Source organism: Brachyistius frenatus, unplaced genomic scaffold (genome assembly GCF_029030835.1).
Source record: "Brachyistius frenatus isolate BFR_SWC_R1_liver_20210118 unplaced genomic scaffold, ASM2903083v1 Contig_174, whole genome shotgun sequence".
Classification (NCBI taxonomy): Eukaryota; Metazoa; Chordata; class Actinopteri; family Embiotocidae; genus Brachyistius; species Brachyistius frenatus.
Genome location: NW_027210773.1, coordinates 747501 through 768051, shown reverse-complemented (window position 1 = coordinate 768051; position 20551 = coordinate 747501). Strand labels below are relative to the sequence as shown.

Sequence of the window (20551 nt, the reverse complement as noted above, 5' to 3'; positions counted from 1 at the left end):
GGTTAAAGGGGGATCGAACCCCAAACCTTCTAGCTGAGAGGCAGCAGCACTAATGACTGCACCATCTATCTTACCAGGAGTTAGACAGCATTGTGATAAATCTTTGGCTCACTGCAACCTAGAACTCCACCATCCATAAATATTCACTCAAATGCGACCAAATTGCCGCAGACATTCTTTGGATAGTAGATATACGTGTTTTCAAGGGGGTCTGCAGTGATATTAAATATCTTCCTGCAATGTGTAGTGGATGCAAAACTTTTTCAAATTCTCCAAACATTTCAAATTCACTAAAAGTTGAATCACCATCAACAGGTGGAATCAGAACCATTAATAACAACCTTGGTGAAGGAGCATCCTGTTAGAGTAGAAACCTGTTGAGTTAATCAGACTGTCGGTTAGGGTTAACCCTTAGGGTTAGGGTTAACCCTTAGCTCTGAGTGAACTCCGTGAAACTCTTTCTCCTGCTGCGATTCATTCTCTTGTGCCGTAGATGGTCTACGGCCTGGAAACGACCTCATGAACATGGGTTCGAGCCCCGCTCAGGTATCACACAAGGTTCATGGTTTACAGAGGGCGAGTCCCCTCAATAAGCCAGATGGTGCACAGTTCACGGAGAGTGAATCCCTCTAAGGGTAAGCCACGTGGTTCACAGAGGGAGAGACCTCCTAAGATGAATTACTCTAGCCGCACAGGTTCGGGTTTGTACATGCAGTCCAACTAATACCAAACCAAAGGTCAACAACAATACAAAACTCAAACAAAAATTGTGCACTGGTTAGAGTTGCCTCACAATGAGAAGTAACTTGAGACATGCATGTCGGTTCAGAAAAAGGTCATACTCCAAAAAGTTATCCAAAATATCCAAAGTATGTTGTCCAAAATGTAATAATTACAACAACAAAAAAAACATTTTTGTATAGAGTATATAGTATTTATATAGCCAGGGCGATGCGGCTAAGTCTGATGTTTCGCCGTGACAGGAAATTGATGTTTAAGGTCAAACGATGCTCCAAACCTCAGGAAACTTGCGTCAGGCACCAACTTTCACGAGTTTTTGAAGATGTTAAAGCCGCCAAAAAAAGGCTTTTTCTTTTAAAGAAGAATAAAGAACGAGATCGAGAATTTTTTTTAAACTGCAAGCGGGAATATGCGGAGCTTGGCGTGCTGCACGTCGGGGAACCGGCTCCCCGACGTGCAGCACGCCAAGCTCCGCATATCACTGTTTTAATTTTCAATCTAAAATTACTTCACTTTATTAAATTATTTTATTTGACTTCTTAGCTTCACTGCTGACATTCAGAGATGCACTTTGCTACCACAGACTGTATAAAAGCAGACGTACATTCAGGTCTGTAAAATGGTTCTGATCCAGAAGTGTCTTCAGCTGCAATACCAGTGAGTGCCACTAGAGGTCGTCTCCAAAAAGCCTCCGGCTCCATAGACTCCCATTCAACTTCTCTCATCAAATCCAAAGTGAATAAAATGTGTCCATCAGTTATCTCGGTGTTGTTAGCTAAAGTCACTCCTTCTTCTTAGTTTTCTGGAGGTCCATCTGAAAATAATCCCTCATTAACCTGCTTTGAATCTGGCAGGAAACAAAAGACTAAAATAAGATCTGACTGTAAACATGGAGACACATCGACAGTCTTAATACTGGTGAGTGTGAGATGGATCACAGGCTTTCAAATCTCTAACACACACACACACACACACACACACACACACACACACACACACACACACACACACACACACACACACACACACACACACACACACACACACACACACACACAGCTTTACTTAAATACCCCCATTCTAAATCCTAAACACACACTCACGTACACACCAACCGACAACCATAGATTAAATGTTGTGCAGCCTAAATCTTCACACACACACACACACACACACACACACACACACACACACACACACACACACACACACACACACACACACACACACACACACACACACACACACACACACACACACACACACACACACACACCCAGCTGGCCTGTTGTGCGTCTTACATCACCAGATTAACAGACTCCTCCTGCTTCTCCTTCTGCCGATTTACCAATAAATAAATAAATAAATAAATAAATCCTCCCTCGTTTCTTATCCCTGAATGTTTTCTGCTTGTTTGTTCTCTGCATTCGGTCCAGATTCAGGAAACTCATTGAAAAGCTGTTTTCTTTTAAGGACATTTGTGGGACATTTTAAGTTGCTTATCTCAGGCTGTCCCGTTATCTGTTGGTGAGACACTGAAATATACGTCATCCAATCACAGATCAGCACTCGCTGCTAGCTTGATCGGTAGCAGAGCTGCAGGCATTAGCGTCCTCACGGGGTTCAGCAGTGGTTACTGGACGTAACTGCAGTTCTGTGAGTACGTAGGTTGTTTGTTTGTTTGTTTCTCCCGAGACAACAGGAGGGGAAACGCTGCAGTGAGTGTCGTATACAGTTTCTATTATATTAATGTTTTTCTTTTGTGATGTCCGGTTAAAGAGGTTTTGCTGAATGTTTACTGTCAAACGTGCACGTCACCAACCAAGGAATTTATAATCCAGCTCTGATGTGTTGTTTTCATTCAGAACCAAATGAATTCAATCGAGCTGTCGTGGATTTATTAGCGTACGTAAACACACTGGTGTGAAGCCGGGTTGTGCCTGGAGACCGAGCTTTATCAAGAAGGTTGTAATGACGTGCTGCAGAGGAGCCGTATGGAGGGAGGATGAGCCTTTATCAGCCTGCAGGGTTGAAACAGAGCAGACTGGATGTGTGATAGGAGTGGGAGGAGCCCCGTGGTGAGCACACGCCACCACACGCATGCAGAAAAAGCTCACGGGAAGATCTGGTTCATACCGACAGCGAGACGTTTAAAAACCACGTTAGCCTGTCAGAAGGTTTCCGTCCACCCTTCCAGGTGTCAGCTGTAAAAGTCAGCGACTGTTTATCCTGCGATGGTCCGACGGGACGTCGACACGACAGCTCGCCCGCTCACCGAACTATTCCACACGGCCGCCTCAGCAACCCGCCGGAAAGTTAACCGACTTCGCTGTTCACTAGCATCCCAAAGCTAACAACTAGCATTAACTCACACGGTTTACCGACTGATCTGCCAGAAATAAAAAACAAGGTTTCTGTAGCGGCGACTCTGATTTTCGGTTCTCTAACCGTCTGATCAAAGGAAGTCAACGACGGAAAGTGAGACTCATTTTTCAATGTGAACATTGTGTTTAGAAACGTAAAAACGTTTCCACAGATTAAAACTACGAGCACCAACATAAAGTTGAGTTCAAACTAGCCGAGGCAATTATATTTGTGCTTTTTTTCAACTGTAACTTTGGAAGTTAAATCTCTCTTTTCTTGGTGCTAATCATGATGTCACATGTTTTGAATAGATACTGAATGTCGAGTGGCTGGTGGGAGAAGAGACGTGGTGTCGCATGAACTCGGTCAAATGAAGCAAAAACCTTTCACTGTATATAAAAGAACGTAAGCCTGAAGCTGCAGTACCACCGAGCGCCACTAGAAAACGCAACCTCCTTTTCTTCACGAGCAAACGGCCTGCAGGAGAGTCGTGAAGGCCGAACACAAAGCCAGGGTGTGTTGAGGGGGCGGAGGGGGCGGGGCTTAGCTGTTGTTTTCACTGGAGAGGCAAGCGTGTTCAGGCACACACACACACACACACACACACACACACACATGATGTCAGATGTGTGTGTGTGTGTGTGTGTGTGTGTGTGTGTGTGTGTGTGTGTGTGTGTGTGTGTGTGTGTGTGTGTGTGTGTGTGTGTGAGAAAAAGATTGAACTCCAACAGAAACTCCCAGAACAATATAGATCTGTCTGTTCATGATTAAAAACACAGATACAGAGTTCCTACTTCAGGAAACCAAATATCTTGTGTGACTCGAGCCGACAGCCGGAGATTCAAGGTTGTGTTAACATGGAAATGATACAATTTTCAACAACAAATACACATTTTGAAGCAGCTGCAGTCTTTAAAGTTGTGAATCGACCTTGGACAGACTGTTTCGGTTTCAGCAGAGGAAACTAAACGGATTAACGAGGCAGGTCCGGTTTGAACAATCAAACCTGACAACTGTTTACTCTGCTGGGAAAGAAAACAAGGGAGGGATCCATAAAACCATGAAACAGATGCACATGAAAAAAAAAAAGAACGAGAACAAAACACAGTTTGTTTGTGCATTCAAGTGCAATTTACTGGAGTCCAACATGGATCCAGAGGATTATGGTCAACGCCTCAAACCCCAAAACTGTCCTGAATATGACCTTTTTGATCTGGGGGTTTAGGGAACGACTGTAAAAGTGCCTTTCAAAGTAAAAAGTAACTCAAAACAAAAACATCGGTATTGTTATTATAATGCAAGTAAATGATGATTATTATAGTTCTGGAAAATGCGTTTTTGGCAGCTTTAACAGGCTCAAAGACTCGTCAAACTTTAAACAAAAAATCAGCTCAAAGTTGAAGTATTCTATAGGTTTTTGGCCGTGGGTTTCATAACATGGCTCGCTAGCGCCCCCTAGAAGTGAGATTTCAATGCTGCTTTCACCTACATGAATGAAATTCGGTGGACATGTGTATCATACCGACATCTACAAAAAAGTCTCCAAGCACCCCGACCTCAACTCGACAGGAAGTCCATCATTTTGAATTTAGTGGCTATTTTGGTGATTTGCACGTGTTGTACTTTAACAAACTCCTCCTACAGATTTTGTCGGACCGACTTCAAATTTGGTCGGTGCAGTTTTAAGTCCTTTGGGGTGAAAAGTTTTAAAAAATAATGTGTTTTCGTCGAACGTTGTGTCCGTGGCGGCCATTTTCACCATTAGTTGCTGATTTGAAGGTCCATTGCCTGATCTTCCTCAAACTTTTCATGTTCGATCAAAGTCTCGCCCTAAAGACATCTGCATGGTTATATTCAGTTGTAGTCGTAGCTCCCCCTGCTAGCAGGTGCAAGGGCCTGCATAGCTCTGCTTGCAGTTTTAATTTTTACTGGTGTTTCAGGGCAAGAAAACGATGAAGTCTAAAACTCATGGGGTAGCTCCCTGTCAGTGGAAATTAAAGATGTGGGTAATAAGGACAGGATTACATTTTTGAGGATGTTCTCCTAATTACAACCACATCACAGCTTTCCTTGTAAAAACTGTGCCGGTCTGAACGGCGCTTCAGTTTCTCATTGGTTGGGTGTTTTCCGGAGAAGCTTATCGTGCAGGCCTCTTTCTTTTTGTCAGCTGTGAACTGCTCTGACTGAGTCCCAGATGGACACTGATGTGTAGATCCTGAAACTTATGTTACATATACGGTAAACCCTGAGAGTCCTCTTGGGCTGATGTCATCAGGGGGAAACACCAAATCCCAATTTAAAACAGGGACAACCCTTTTTTTTTTAGTCTGTGCGGAGCCGTGAGGTTATTCTGGGAAAACCTGAATCACTCCAGAGAGGAAATCCAGCCAAACAGACCTGACTGGGTCGTCCTCACCTGGCTCGTAGGTAGGTCAATAGAGTCGTAGTATTTCAGCCAGCTGCGTCAGTCGCAGATTAAACAACCTTCTTTTTCTTTTTTTTAACGTTCACATTATCACCAAATTAAACAAAGAGAAAGCGACACGGCACATTATCCCCGAGAGGGAAGAACATTCGTCTCTGACCCGAGTGTCCCAAACGATTTGTGATCCTTGATTCTTACGAGTTGAGTCACTTCAAACAGAGATCTGATATTAATCCCTGATATTCGCCTCAGTTTAGTTACAGCTTAAACAACATTCACGCTCTTTAAATAAATACTTTCATATAATACCGCAATTAATATAAATTTAAAATAATAAAATGTAGGTATTTGTCATTTTGTTTTTCTGTGTGCATAAGGACAGTAGAAATCCTGTGAAGTATCTCAGGAAAGCAGTGTACGGTGGAGACAAACCGAGCCACGTGCATTGTGGGAAATTCCTGAGTGACCTGGCCAGTTTGGTGACTCCTATAAATAGAGATTAATGCCGTTTACACACGAGTTGATCACTCAGGACTTTGGGGAGTGGAGGCAGTCTGTCTGCAATGCATCAAACTAAATCATCAGCAGGTTGTTGGGACAGGAGGGCAGGAGTTAAACGTCAGAACCGTTTCTCAATATGAAATCAAATATTAATAATAAGTGTGATTGAGAGAGACACTCAGGCCGGAGCCTCTGCTGCCTGATACTCATCGCTGCTTCAGGCTACTTTACTTGATACGAGCTCGACACACCCAAATCTCCAACCAAACTTTGGGTTGTATTGTGGATGTAACCTGACTGCACCACAGGCCTGTCAATCAAACAGACACGCCCCCAAAAACAGGTCTTCTTGAATCTTCTTTTCTAATGAATGAGGGATTATTTTCAGATGGACCTCCAGAAAACTAAGAAGAAGGAGTGACTTTAGCTAACAACACCGAGATAACTGATGGACACATTTTATTCACTTTGGATTTGATGAGAGAAGTTGAATGGGAGTCTATGGAGCCGGAGGCTTTTTGGAGCCGACCTCTAGTGGCACTCGCTGGTATTGCAGCTGAAGACACTTCTGGATCGGAACCATTTTACAGACCTGAAGCTACGAACTCTTTTATATCCGGTCTGTGTTTTATATCCAGTCTGTAGTTTTATATCCAGTCTGTAGTTTTATATCCAGTCTGTAGTCATGACAGGCCGCTACCCTTAATTTTTTGATGGCAAAGCAATGTCAAGTCCAAAAGGAGGGAACAAATTTTAATCTTAGAAAAAGGAGCGCAGTCAATGAACCTATGAACACAAAGGACCAAGCAGACACTCTGGTTCAGGTGTAAAACAGCTGCATCATTGCACTCCAAACAAACGCAAACCAAACTGACGGCCAGCCAAGTTCACGTTGACAGAAAACTCTTAACATCCGCTGGAAACAAAGCATCACACACACACACACACACACACACACACACACACACACACACACACACACACACACACACACACACACACACACACACACACACACACACACACACACACACACACACACACACACACACACACACACACCACAATGACTTCCAAAGCTCTGCTCCTCCATCTTTCTGAGGACCAGACCTTCACCATGAGGAGATATTTAAGGAGCTGTGATTCAGTTTAAGAGGGAAGGTAAGACGAGGAGAAGGTTGGAGCAGGAGTTACATCATTAGGTTTTTGTACTGAATGCAGCAAAAACGTGTGTGTGTGTGTGTGTGTGTGTGTGTGTTTGTCTCTGTCCTTCAAAGCGTTTTAGGCTCATAAATGTTAACGCTGCATCAGACTTCCTCTGAGCCTCGCTGGATATCAGTGAATAACACGAACTGTGGCCATGTTTTTTTATCCAAGTGCTGCACATCGTATCTGATGTACTCGAGTTAAAATACAGTCGGATTTAAAAACACAGCATTCCTGTTGTGTTCCTTCCCGTACCAGTCAGCAGAAAATCCATCAGTAGTATTCATACTGTGACACCACAGCTGTAGTCACCAGAGAAATGAGGAGATCCAGGAGGTTTTCAGGATATTTTTATTGTTGTTTTCCTGCATTAAAATCCTCTACGTACTTGATAAGAAACTCCATTTTCCAAAACAAAAGATGTGCAAGCTGAGATATTTAGAGATGCTACGAATTTAGACGTACTAGAAAGAGCAGGGTCCAGCTGAGGTTACTTGTTGTCCTCTCAACAATACGTACATCTAAAGACACTGAAATGCCCCGAAGTCATTAAAGTACACTTCAAACACCAGGATGAACCGAAATGAAGCAATCACTAGTATGTGTATCAAAGAACAACTTTGAGAAGTTTCCTGCTACTTCAGTTGGTGTGTAGATCTCTAGTGAGTCTGTTTTATGCACGAAGTTTGAATTCTGTCCGTCACCATCTTTGCTAGTTCAGAGCGGTTTGGAGCAGGAAGTGACCATATTTGGACGAGCTGGGGGAGGAGCCAGCGGTGGATCTGACAGATCTGATTGGAAACCTGACGATACTACGTCCCGCCCACCGATAGCTGTAACCTGACTGCACCACAGGCCTGTCAATCAAACAGACACGCCCCCAAAAACAGGTCTTCTTGAATCTTCTTTTCTAATGAATGAGGGATTATTTTCAGATGGACCTCCAGAAAACTAAGAAGAAGGAGTGACTTTAGCTAACAACACCGAGATAACTGATGGACACATTTTATTCACTTTGGATTTGATGAGAGAAGTTGAATGGGAGTCTATGGAGCCGGAGGCTTTTTGGAGCCGACCTCTAGTGGCACTCGCTGGTATTGCAGCTGAAGACACTTCTGGATCAGAACCATTTTACAGACCTGAAGCTACGAACTCTTTTATATCCAGTCTGTAGTTTTATATCCAGTCTGTAGTTTTATATCCAGTCAGTAGTTTTATATCCAGTCAGTAGTTTTATATCCAGTCTGTAGTTTTATATCCAGTCTGTAGTTTTATATCCAGTCTGTAGTTTTATATCCAGTCTGTAGTTTTATATCCAGTCTGTAGTTTTATATCCAGTCTGTAGTTTTATATCCAGTCTGTAGTTTTATATCCAGTCTGTAGTTTTATATCCAGTCTGTAGTTTTATATCCAGTCTGTAGTTTTATATCCAGTCAGTAGTTTTATATCCAGTCTGTAGTTTTATATCCAGTCTGTGGTTTTATATCCAGTCTGTAGTTTTATATCCAGTCTGTAGTTTTATATCCAGTCTGTGGGCCACGCATCATTTCAAGGCTAACTAACAAGCTAGTTTCCACAAAAGCAATATATGAGGACTGTTGATAAAACAAGTGCACCGTGCAAAGCAAGCGAGCGTCACCGACCTCACGACTGTCACTGCATCCAGACGGAGGAGAAAGACGATGACGGTCAGAGTGAAGTTAGCGGTGGAGCAGCCGGTTGGAGATGTGTGCGAGTGTTAGAGCCGCTTTCAAAGCACATCGGCCTCCGGCTTCGGTGATCCTTTTTGAGTTCTTGTCAAAAGCGATAACCGAAGCTGTGAGCTCACTCGTAAGGACGTGAGCTCCTTCAGATTCAGACGGTGAAACTGACCCTGAAGAGCTGCACATTGTCCCGGGACCGAAGAAGCCCCAGAAAACAAACTACACTTAATATTTGGTGGAACACGTCACCGTGTCTGCAGCGCGTTAGAGGTCGTTTACGGCTGTTAAAAAGATATGAAGGTGAGAATCTTCACTGGCTTCACAATTCAGTTGTAATCCTCCTGTCACAGCTGCAAAATGCATCTCGATGCAGGTCAGAGGAAGAGCAGGATAACGCAGGTTATTTTCCGGGTTGCTATGATTTGCATTTAATTCACATGCAGACAATCCGACTGTTCAGAGTTAATTCCCGACAAGCAGGTCGACGATATTCAAGCAATAACTCATCTTTAAAAGTGTGAAAAAGACATTCTAGTGTAATATTTAGTGGTTTTATCTTTCTCGGCAGGTCTTAATCTATCGAAGAGTCGGTGACATCTTTTAAATCTCTTCTTTGCTGATTTCAGTGATCAACATATTTCTTTTGTAGCGTTTTAATTTGTTTTTATGGTTGGTTCATACGATCATTGTGTTGTTAAAGGCATGTTAGAATTCACTTGTTGTTTTGTTTTAATGGTTTATTTTATGTGAAGCACTTTGTAACAGGAGTTTAGAAAGTGCTCTCCAAATAAAGTTTAAAGTGTGCCCCAGCAGCCGAGTGTCCTCCCTCCCGTCGGCCAGCTGGTTCGATCTGGCTGGACATCACACACATCGACCCTCCATACCAACGGACGAACAGAAGAGACGGCCGATCGTATCCGACGACGGCCGACGTCATCGAACCGAGAAGTGTGTGGAGGTGAAGAGACGAAGGCTGGATTTAAATTCAGCGAACACAGGAAACTGTTTGAGCGTAAAAACTTCCAGAACAGCTTTTTCCTCCTTTAAGAAGCAGATTTAAAGTTGAATGACTTCCATGGAAAACTGGGTTCTTACTGCTCAAGTGCAAAAAAAAACAACATTAATAAATAATGACTGCAATAACCAAGAGACGTCATTACTGTAACCAGCAAAGTGCTTTGCAGCACCGTTGGGGGAGGGGGGGGCATTGCTCTACAACAGAAACCACAGCTTGATGATATCACATCAACATCAGGGATTTAATTATAGTATATGTTGAATATCTGAGAATCTTCAAACTGGTGTTATTGGTTCATATAAATTTCTTACAAACACACTGATATCTTCATATTTCTGACAAGTAACAAGAAACTAAAGAAATATGTTTGCAGTAATTAAAGTGTCGCTCGAACATATTTTTGTCCACAAACTGTTTTGACTTCATTTTTCTTCTGTAAAACGTCATGCTCAGTAAATATCAATAAATCCTAACAAAGACAAATCAAAGTGGTCCTCTTTAAAAAAAAAAGTTTGCTTATTTTATGGAATCATGTTAAGACGATTATATGAAACTCAGTTAGTCCGTTTATTGATTAGTTGATCAAATGTTTTGATGATCTAACATTTTTTTTTTTTTAAATCATTGGTTGCAGCCCAAAAGTAGAAACAATAAACTTGGGCTTTGGGAAATTATGTTTTTTTTCAGACACTTTAAACTAAGAAATCATCACTTGATTATTCACTGATAAAAACAAAGGTTAGCAGGAGTCTTCGAGTTTTTACATTTGCAACTGAATTATTAGCCGAAAAGCCAATATTTTACAAGCTCCAATTGTGGGGCCATTTCATAATAAATGCTATATTTTACATAAAATTCAGCTTCTCAAATGTGAGGATATGCTTCTTTTTCTTTCCCTTCTGAATCACTGAGAATGTAATATCTTTGAGGTTTGGAGCTTCGTGTGGACAAAACAAGCCATTTCAAAACGTCACAAAACTGTCAGCTGGTTTTTAGTATTTTCTGACACTTCAAAGAAACCAACTAACTTGATAAACAAAATGGAAAACCATGCAGACAATACTAACAACCACATAGAGGAAAACTGAGCTTTGTAAATTCAACATGTTCTTATCCTCATTGCGTAATCTACCGATCATAAGTGTGTCAGCTCCATATCTTATAGTGAATTAGTGTCTGAGCAGCGTCACGGTAAATAAAACATAAAATCAGCCGTGCAGCAGCTGACTGATGAGCTTTTATCCGTTTTATCTTCCCGGCCTGTTGTTGGGTGTAAAGAGGTTAAGCGGCGTTCATCTCTCCGGGTTTGATATGCTGCCAACGTGATGACGAAGCCGATCCATCCATCTGCACACGCTGTCACTCACAAACCACATTCACACACTTTACAGCAACAAATCCATCTTCTCCTCCTCCTGCTGCTGCTGCATCTCTCTTTTCAGGCCTGATTTCATCCGTTTCTGTGCACAAGTCTGATTTCTCTCTCGTTCAGCAGTGGAAATGTAAACGTGTCCTACAGCAGTGAACTAACGTCGGAAAATGGTCGGGGGGGTTTCTGTGCCACAGAAAACAGCTTCATGTTATCTGTTAGTGGTTTTTAACCGTTCCTGGCTTCACTTCCTCCAGCCGGTTACTGCTTTTAAAAACATGTTTTCCGATTACATTGCATAATGCAGCCAATATCAAGTCATTAACAAGGCAGAGAATAAACCTGTGGCCAGGTGACATCATGATGTTTGATCTACTTCATCAATTTCACACACAAAAGGTTAAAAAAAAGGAATATTTTGTGTTGATTCGAAACCTAATATTCAGCCCAACTTCCTCATTGAGCACTGACGCTATTTTAATGTTGGTTAGTAGAATAAAATGAATTTAGAGGACAGCTAGAAGAAAACGTTTTAAAGTCAACTTTGCAATGAGTACAAACAGTTAATAATTGGTGCATATTGTCCTGGACATTATTTAAAAAAAATAAAAAAAATTCAACCAGAACTACAAATTAAAAGTCTTTCAACTATTTTGAAGGTTTTCTACAAAAACCCACGAGAACAAAACACAAAAGTTTTCAAAGGTGATAAATGTCTTTAAAAAAAATACTCAAGTGAGGAATTTTATAACAAGCAAACAGAGAAGATCACATGAACAACTAAGAGACTAAAACTGGTCCTGAACTTTAAATAATCCACACCAGCACTTCCTGATTCAACTGTTTTTTGTCATTAAATTTACAATATGTTGTTGTGAGCTCACTTCCAGCTCCAGGCAGAAGATCCCCGAGGACCAGCTCTTTAAACCCTCTGGGACATCTGCACCTCCGAGGACCAACCACCAGCCAGTCAAACCCGAACCGCCGGTAGGTGAATGAGAGCGGACTCCAGCGGTCCATCTGAACTTCCAGGTTTAGTTTCAAGGCGACAGAAAAACCGCAAATTCAACGCTGTAAGTGGCTCAAATGTCCCTCGCGACTACCGGAGCACCACCGCAGCCGTGTTTCTCACCTGTGTCGCGGCTCCGAAGACACCGAGTTGCAGCTCTGGACCGACAGCAGCGTGGAGGACTTCCGCGGTCCGAGCGGCGACGGCAGCAGGCTGGTGTTGGACGGCGACGGCGAGAGCAGGTTGCAGCTCCCCGGCGAAGGGAACGAGCCTCTGCGGCGCCCGAGCAGCACCTCGGCGCTCCGCACGTCGTTGGAGCCGGTGTCCGACGGCAGGACGAGAATAGGCGGCACGGCGAGGACTCCTGTCCGCGGACCCGAGGAAGGAGGGACATTCCCGCAGCTCACGGACGCTGACAGACCAGCGAAGGTCCCGTAGCTGCTGTTGTTCCCCGGCTCCGGGCACAGACCGGCCGCTGCCGCCGCCGCCGCAGGGTCGGTCCCCTCCAAGTCGGTGTCCTTGCGGCGGCGGCTTCCTCCGTTCTCGGCTGAATCGCTGTGGACCGGCCGCCCGTCCAGGGAGATGTTACTGAGAAACAAAAGAGCGGCTTGTCTCCGGCGAGAGTTCTCCCGGTTCCTCCGGCTGTAGTCCCGATTACTATGCAGTTTCTTGCCGCTAACGGCGGCCGCTCCAGCGGCGCCGTGGTGGCCGCAGGCCGCCGCCGCCGCCATGTCTCCGTCCCGCTGAGACTCAACTGGCGGATCAGCTCGAGACCTCAAACCCCTTTCACCCGGCGCGAGACCGCGCTACGCCCTCCTGCGCTCTCATTGGCCCAGACGGGAATACGTAATGACGTCAGGAACCAGAGCGTTGGGAGGCGGAGTTAGGTCACGCTGTAAACAATACATGCTGCTACAGTTCAGCCAATGCGCTGACCATAAGGCTGAATGTACAATAATAACAGTAATATTCATAATTACATTACTTTCATTATAGCACCGTTTTATATTGTGGGTAGAAAGCTGTGGACTTTAATTACTTGTTAGGGTGTTTGCCATTTTTCTAATGTATTTCTGCTAAATTAATTTTTTTCTTATAACTTAAATTAAAACGTTCAGGAAAGTACGATTTCTTCAGTTAGTCACGGTGTGATTGTACACTCAGATTGGATCAGATTTCTCTGCTGTGTTTGCAGCAGTGGTGACGATGATAGTTATGTATTGTGCCTTGTCCCTGTTAGATCATTAAAATGAATCAATAAATACTGAATAAATAGTTCCCCCTTTCTTTCTTATCACCATTTAACATGATGATTCAAGCTTGATGTTATGACATAATTGTATGCTTCTTGTTATCCCCACACACTTTATAAAATGCGATTAACTCCACTGTTTCCTGCATGTCTGTGACTCCTCTGCACATTTTAGGAGTCTCTGGGCTTTTAACCAGCAGCTCTGATTGGCTGCTGACACTTTGTTATGAAACCTCAGAGGTTTTTGTGCTGCACTGATCCCAGCAGGGGGCCGAGTGAACCTGGCCGGTTGAGCAGGATGACCACACTGTGTTTCATGACTGGTAGACTTCTAAATATAAACTGTAGGACACAGCACTGTAATCCCTGCAGACTCCGAGTTTGTTATCGTCCCCCCCCCTCATTTGAATTCAGTTTGATCTTTACTTTTGCATGATGTCACGTCTCATGATGATTTAAATGCTTGTTTTTTCTGTCTATGCAGAGCAGATGTCTGGAAGCTCAACCACAAGGATGCTGTACAGAAAAGAGCGGGAACCACACAAGCTGAATTATTTGAGTGTGGCTGTAGTTAAAAGTGCATTTTAATTTCGTGTATTTTACGGGACAACAAGAAACAGAAATATACATTATAGTGTATTCTAAACATAGAAATCATGAATATTGAATTGTTTTATAAAATTAAAAGGCTTTTAACATAATATTAAATTAGCTGAAATAAAACATATATATATGTATATAAATGTTATTGATTTGATAGAATCTGTTGTACTGTCTGAGGTACAGAAAAGCTCATATTTGACCCGGGATTAATCAGCATGTCCATGATGATGCAAGGCTGAATATGACAAACAGATGAGGGGGTTTTGTGTGTGTGTGTGTGTGTGTGTGTGTGGGGGGTGCTGGTGGTGGTGCTGGTGGTGGTGCTGGTGGTGGTGGTGGTGGGGGGGGGGGGGTGACAATGATGCCATGCTGATAAATGCCACCACATGGATGATCGCAGAGATTAGAGCGATGTAATCTGATGATGAGGATCGAGTTTATTCAGTGTGTCTGCTTCGCCCTGACACACACACACACACACACACACACACACACACACACACACACACACACACACACACACACACACACACACACACACACACACACACACACACACACACACACACACACACACACACACACACACACTAACAAGGCCCACTGTCAGAGTTCATCTGTATCTCAGATGATAGAACTGAACGTTATCTCATCGTATTTACCGCCATCATTTCAGTTGCTATGACATTTCAAATTTAGGTTTCAAGACACATGAACTCCCATCATGACCTCTGACCTTTAGAAGCAGCACAAGAAGCAGCTACAAAATGGCAGTTAGCCTCTCTTTTCTGTTTTTGTTCTGTAAATATCTATCTATGTTTTTCTTGTAATTTGTTTGCACTCTGATTTGTTTTACAGAATTTTTCATCACCGCTGAAGTTACTCTGACAAACATTATGTAAGAGGGGGGGGGGGGGGCTTCACTGTCTCTGATGTTCAGTGAGGCTGGCAGAGAAGAAGAGGGCCAGAGGGTGTGGAGACACATTGCATCATGGGAAGGTCATGATGCCACTGGATACGAGTCAATGCAATAGTTAGAGATGCACTGGAATATCTATCTATCTATCTATCTATCTATCTATCTATCTATCTATCTATCTATCTATCTATCTATCTATCTATCTATCTATCTATCTATCTATCTATCTATCTATCTATCTATCTATCTATCTATCTACCTATTATCTATCTACCTATCTATCTATCTATCTATCTATCTATCTATCTATCTATCTATCTATCTATCTATCTATCTATCTATCTATCTATCTATCTATCTATCTATCTATCTATCTATCTATCTATCTATCTATCTATCTATCTATCTATCTATCTATATTATCTATCTATCTATCTATCTATCTATCTATCTATCTATCTATCTATCTATCTATCTATCTATCTATCTATCTATCTATCTATCTATCTATCTATCTATCTATCTATCTATCTATCTATCTATCTATCTATCTATCTATCTATCTATCTATCTATCTATCTATCTATCTATCTATCTATCTATCTATCTATCTATCTATCTATCTATCTATCTATCTATCTATCTATCTATCTATCTATCTATCTATCTATCTATCTATCTATCTATCTATCTATCTATCTATCTATCTATCTATCTATCTATCTATCTATCTATCTATCTATCTATCTATCTATCTATCTATCTATCTATCTATCTATCTATCTATCTATCTATCTATCTATCTATCTATCATCTATCTAGCTGTTCATGTAAACTCTTTTATACTCACTTTGCCTCCTTGTGGTGAAAGAGAGGCATTACACTCCCATCAGATAAATATCATCCTTAAACAGCTTTGTAAAGTATTAAGTTCCCTTTTTCTTTTATGCAAATTTACAAATGATAAACACTTAATTAAAAACAAAAAAAATAAGTAAACTGCATTTGGATATTCCATTAAAATCCACAAACAAAGCATGTTTTTCCTTCAAGTATTTTAGTTTTTGTCTTTTTTCTATTTCTTATTTTTATTGGCGCTATGAATATATAAATATGCTATTTACATACTCACAACGTTAAGTGAGTACTTTTGAAGCTTCAGTACGAGTCATTATATTAAATTACAGTGTATGACTATATAATACCTCTTTGAAAAATATTGTTTCCTCTTTTAATCTTTTTTAAAGTCATAAAATGATCTGAAGAGAAAAATGTGAACATTAAAAATAAAGTTGTCAGTGTTGTTTTTTTTTAATCTTCATCTTTCATCAGCTATGTTGCACAAGAAAAAACAGATTAAAAAAAATGTTGAACTTGTGATTTAATGATTTGAATTGATCAACGGCAGCTTTGGTCTCCACAATCATTTTCAATCGTGTCGTTCCACTCACGTGCCTTTTCTGCTCTTCCTCCTGAACACAAATCAGGATTTTCACTTTAAAACGTTCACATTTAAAGTAACAGAGAGATCACAGGCTGTGGATGGGCCACTGCTCTTGCTCAAAGGCACTCGGGCAGGTCATAGTAAAAAACACGGGCTGAATTCTCTCCTTTTGTCCCTTCATCAGAGGTAGTAGTCTTCCTCCTCGATGTCCCCGTGGGTGTCCTGGAAGCCGAGCGCCTGGATGTCGTGGGTGATGTCAGTAATGCGTCGGTTGAATTCCTGAGATCCCGAGGCATGAGGGCAACTGTCGTACCTGCTGGGAGACAAACAAAGTGTTCCTCTACAAACATTCATGTTGAACTAACTAAAAGCGGATCATGTGTAGAAAGAGAGACCACGAAGTAAAACCTCTCAAACATTAAATTAAACATGAAAAACTCAACCAAAACAGAAAATCAGACCTAAGTTTGAAAAGCTGACTTTGAGGTGTGGCTGGTGGTACATACCCTCTCATGGCCGTCGCCGACGTGTTGCTCATGCTGCGTTTGATACGTCCGAAGCTGTCGGTTAAAATCCCGCCCTCCCGGATCCCGATGCTTTCCAGGAAACTCTCAAAGGCTCCAACGTCTTTGTCCGGGATGAACGGACGCATGCCTGAAGGACACGAGACACAAGAGAAGTACTTTTATTCTTCAAAATGACTCATATCATACGAAGGACTGCAAGCAAACTATCAATGTTCTTATACATATTCTGACCTCAAATACAACTTTGTACAATTTAAGGGACTCTGAAGACACAGTAGCCAGATTATGAATTTACATAACACACTTTAACGTTGTGTGTTTATCAAATGGAGAACTTAACTTGTCGGCATGAGGCTCATATTGACTCATAAAAGTTTCCAGGTTGTGTTTCTGTGTTTGATCACTTTGCTTTTTACAGTATAAATGTATTTTCCTGCAGCAACTATGTGACCGTCATCCAACTCCAGTATCACGACAAAGCGTGAAATAGACACGCCCGTCTGACCACAGCAAAACGTGAGATAGCCACGCTTTGGGGGGAAGTTATTTGTTTTGGAGGCGAGTAACTTAATAAATGTCACAAGAGAGTTTTGAGGTTATGAGATCATGTACAAAGGACATTTCCTGGTGTCATTAGTCGTAACTGCCATGTGGGACGAATTCAGCAGCTGTTCTTCTTGAGTTGGTTTTTGTTTCCTAACTGTTGCAAAGCTGCTATATGAGTGTTTTAAACAGTCTTTTTTACTCCAAATATCGGCAGACAGCATTGAAGGCCAAAGGCGACGCAAGCAGCTGAAGCATCTTTCACTGCTACTGATTTTTCTTTGCTCCATGTAAGACATTCAGACAAGATAAAAAGAAACACAAAAAGACTGTAAACAGGAAGTTTGCCATCAGATTACTGATAATTTCCCACCGATTGATGGGAAAAAATTCTCCATGACTGCTGCCAAATTTAGCCAGTTAGCTCCTGTTAGCCTCAGCTTCACAAGGTTCATGAGCTTTGAAGTTTTATAAGAATGATGAGCTGAAGCTTTCTCAGTCAGTTTCTAATTTGTCTGGTTTCCTCTTCCTCCACAGTTAAATTGTTCATAATGATGATTATACACCAACACTGAGAATTAACAGGGTGTGTGGAGAGAAAACATCCTTCATCAAACCTCTTGTCTCCCTGACAGGAAGTTGTGGTAAACATCAAAGCTTCGTGTCTCACCCATCAGCAGGAACTTGCGGTCGTCTCCGTACAGCTGCAGCAGCTCGGAGCAGAAGTGGTCGATGTTTGACCCCAGACGGTATTCCCTGAGCAGCACCGCGAACTGCTGCAGCTCCACCGGACTCAGTTTGTTACGCAGCTACACACACACACACACACACACACACACACACACACACACACACACACACACACACACACACACACACACACACACACACGCACACACACGCACACACACGCACGCACACACACACGCACACACACGCACACACACGCACACACACACACACACGCACACACACACGCACACGCGCGCACACGCACGCACACGCACACACACACACACACACACACACACACACACACGCACGCACGCACGCACGCACGCACACACACACACACACACACACACACACACACACACACACACACACACGCACGCACGCACACACACACACACACACACACACACACACACACACACACACACACACGCACACACACACAGATTGAGAAAAGGACACCAACATGCAGACCATATTTTCTCCTTCATTCGTCAACACGTCTCTGGACCTCAAACTGACTGTATTTCACATGTTTGGATCTTTTGGAAAGAAAACCTCCAGTATTTCTATTTTTCCTACACTGAGATGCTCCTGTATCTTATTGTTTATTTCTGTTTATATGACAGTTTATTCCTGTTTATTTTGCTTCTGTTCTGCTATTGTGCATTTGCATTAAAAATAAGGTCTTACATGTGTGAACGGCGCCCTCTTGTGGTATTCACGACGTCAGACCTCTACATTTTCAGTACATTTGTGTTTATGTGAACTTTGTTGAACAAAATTTAAATACATAAATGATGCAGATAAGTACTTAATATTATATCGTATGGAAAAAAACAATAATGTGGATTTAGATAAACAAGAAGGATAATGAATAACACAAAAAAATGCAGGTAAAAAGTTAGATATCTTCCATTAATATAAAATTACTGTATTATGAGAAAGAGAAAAAAAGAGAAAGGTAAAGAAAGAAAAACATATTTATCCTCTTTCATAGGTTCATTATATAGTTGGACAGTCTTGTTATTTTATTTGAGTGTTTATAAGTTTAAGGGTAACTCTAAATTTTCTTTAAGCCTCGAGTTCACGAGTTGTGACGTGTTTGCTGACATTTGGTTGGATGTTCAGATGATATATTGTAATTTAAGTCGTGCAGATTTTGTCTTCATAGCTGAAAACATGTTGATCTTCCCGACGGCTTCATCTTTTCTCTGTTCCTTTCATTTCCTGCATTACGTTACCCACCTGTTAGCTCGCTAAATCGTTAGCCTCTGTGGCTTCCAGATGCCGTCCACGATGCAGTTGCCTAGCAACAGTGTTTTTATGACTTGAGCCCTTAATTGACAAGCATACAGCAACACGACTTCCCATGTTGTAACCACGAAGGCTTGTAGTAACCTAACGCTAAAGATCGGATGGCGTTTCCTACGTATGGTTCTGTGTATTCGACGAGGGAACAGAAAAATCAGACAATCTGATTGAGACTGTAAATCTTCACTTTCAAAACATTTATATTTGACGTGTTTATTTGGTGTCACATGACAGGATGTTACCCGATCTGTTCCACTTTGCAGAGACTGTGTTTGATTTGTTGAGGATGATGCTGATGCTCACAGTGATCATGTACTCCTGCATCAGCAGCAGGGCGGGGTTACTGTCGCCGCCGTCGCTGGCCGACGCCAGGCTGCGATGGGAGTCCTGCAGCGAGAGGGACGAGCTCTCGCTGTACGTCTCGCTGTAGTACAGCTCAAAGGCTTCCTGGGAACCATCACTGGGACAGAGAGACAGGAAGTCAGCGACAAACTTTGCTATGACATCGCACTGGAGCCGCCAATCAATCAGTCAGCCGACAGCTGAGCAGCATACCGTGCAGAATATTTAAGCATCTAATAATCAATCATCTTTTTTCATCCTCAACACTGCGAACCACATCAGCTCTAACATTACGATGCCGACAAGATGACACACGCTGACATCCAAATGGAAGAAAAGAATAAATCAACCCAATGAAATCACAGGTTGTGAATATATTAAATAACAGACTTCAAACTGGTCATGTGAACATTTCGGATGCAGGAAGAGATGAAGCAACGATGAAGTTCGATTCTGATATTAATGTTCCAGTTCTGATGACGGAGGGCTTCACTTGATAGGAAGGTGCAGTAGACACAGATTTGTGTTTGATTTAT

The 20551-nt window shown here is 42.1% G+C and overlaps 2 protein-coding genes across 5 annotated transcripts in view; both read right to left on the bottom strand.

Annotated features, from left to right (window-relative positions):
• The window catches only part of cables2b (Cdk5 and Abl enzyme substrate 2b), a 30567-nt gene extending 17478 nt beyond the window's left edge, over positions 1-13089 (bottom strand). The window contains exon 1 of the mRNA XM_069717429.1: positions 12460-13089. Coding sequence (XP_069573530.1) covers positions 12460-13067 — 608 coding nt within the window. The 5' untranslated portion in view covers positions 13068-13089. The remainder of the gene's footprint in view (positions 1-12459) is intronic.
• Positions 13090-16474: 3385 nt separating this feature from the next.
• Positions 16475-20551, bottom strand: part of ccm2l (CCM2 like scaffold protein) — a 12613-nt gene continuing 8536 nt past the window's right edge. For 2 of the 4 annotated variants that reach the window (XM_069717403.1, XM_069717405.1), the window contains exons 8-11: positions 19977-20133; positions 18295-18433; positions 17061-17208; positions 16475-16870 (exon numbers count right to left, since the gene is read on the bottom strand). In XM_069717403.1, the coding sequence (XP_069573504.1) occupies positions 16735-16870; positions 17061-17208; positions 18295-18433; positions 19977-20133 (580 nt within the window). In that variant the 3' untranslated portion in view covers positions 16475-16734. The remainder of the gene's footprint in view (positions 16871-17060; positions 17209-18294; positions 18434-19976; positions 20134-20551) is intronic. The other 2 variants (XM_069717404.1, XM_069717406.1) reach the window with 1 other exon arrangement.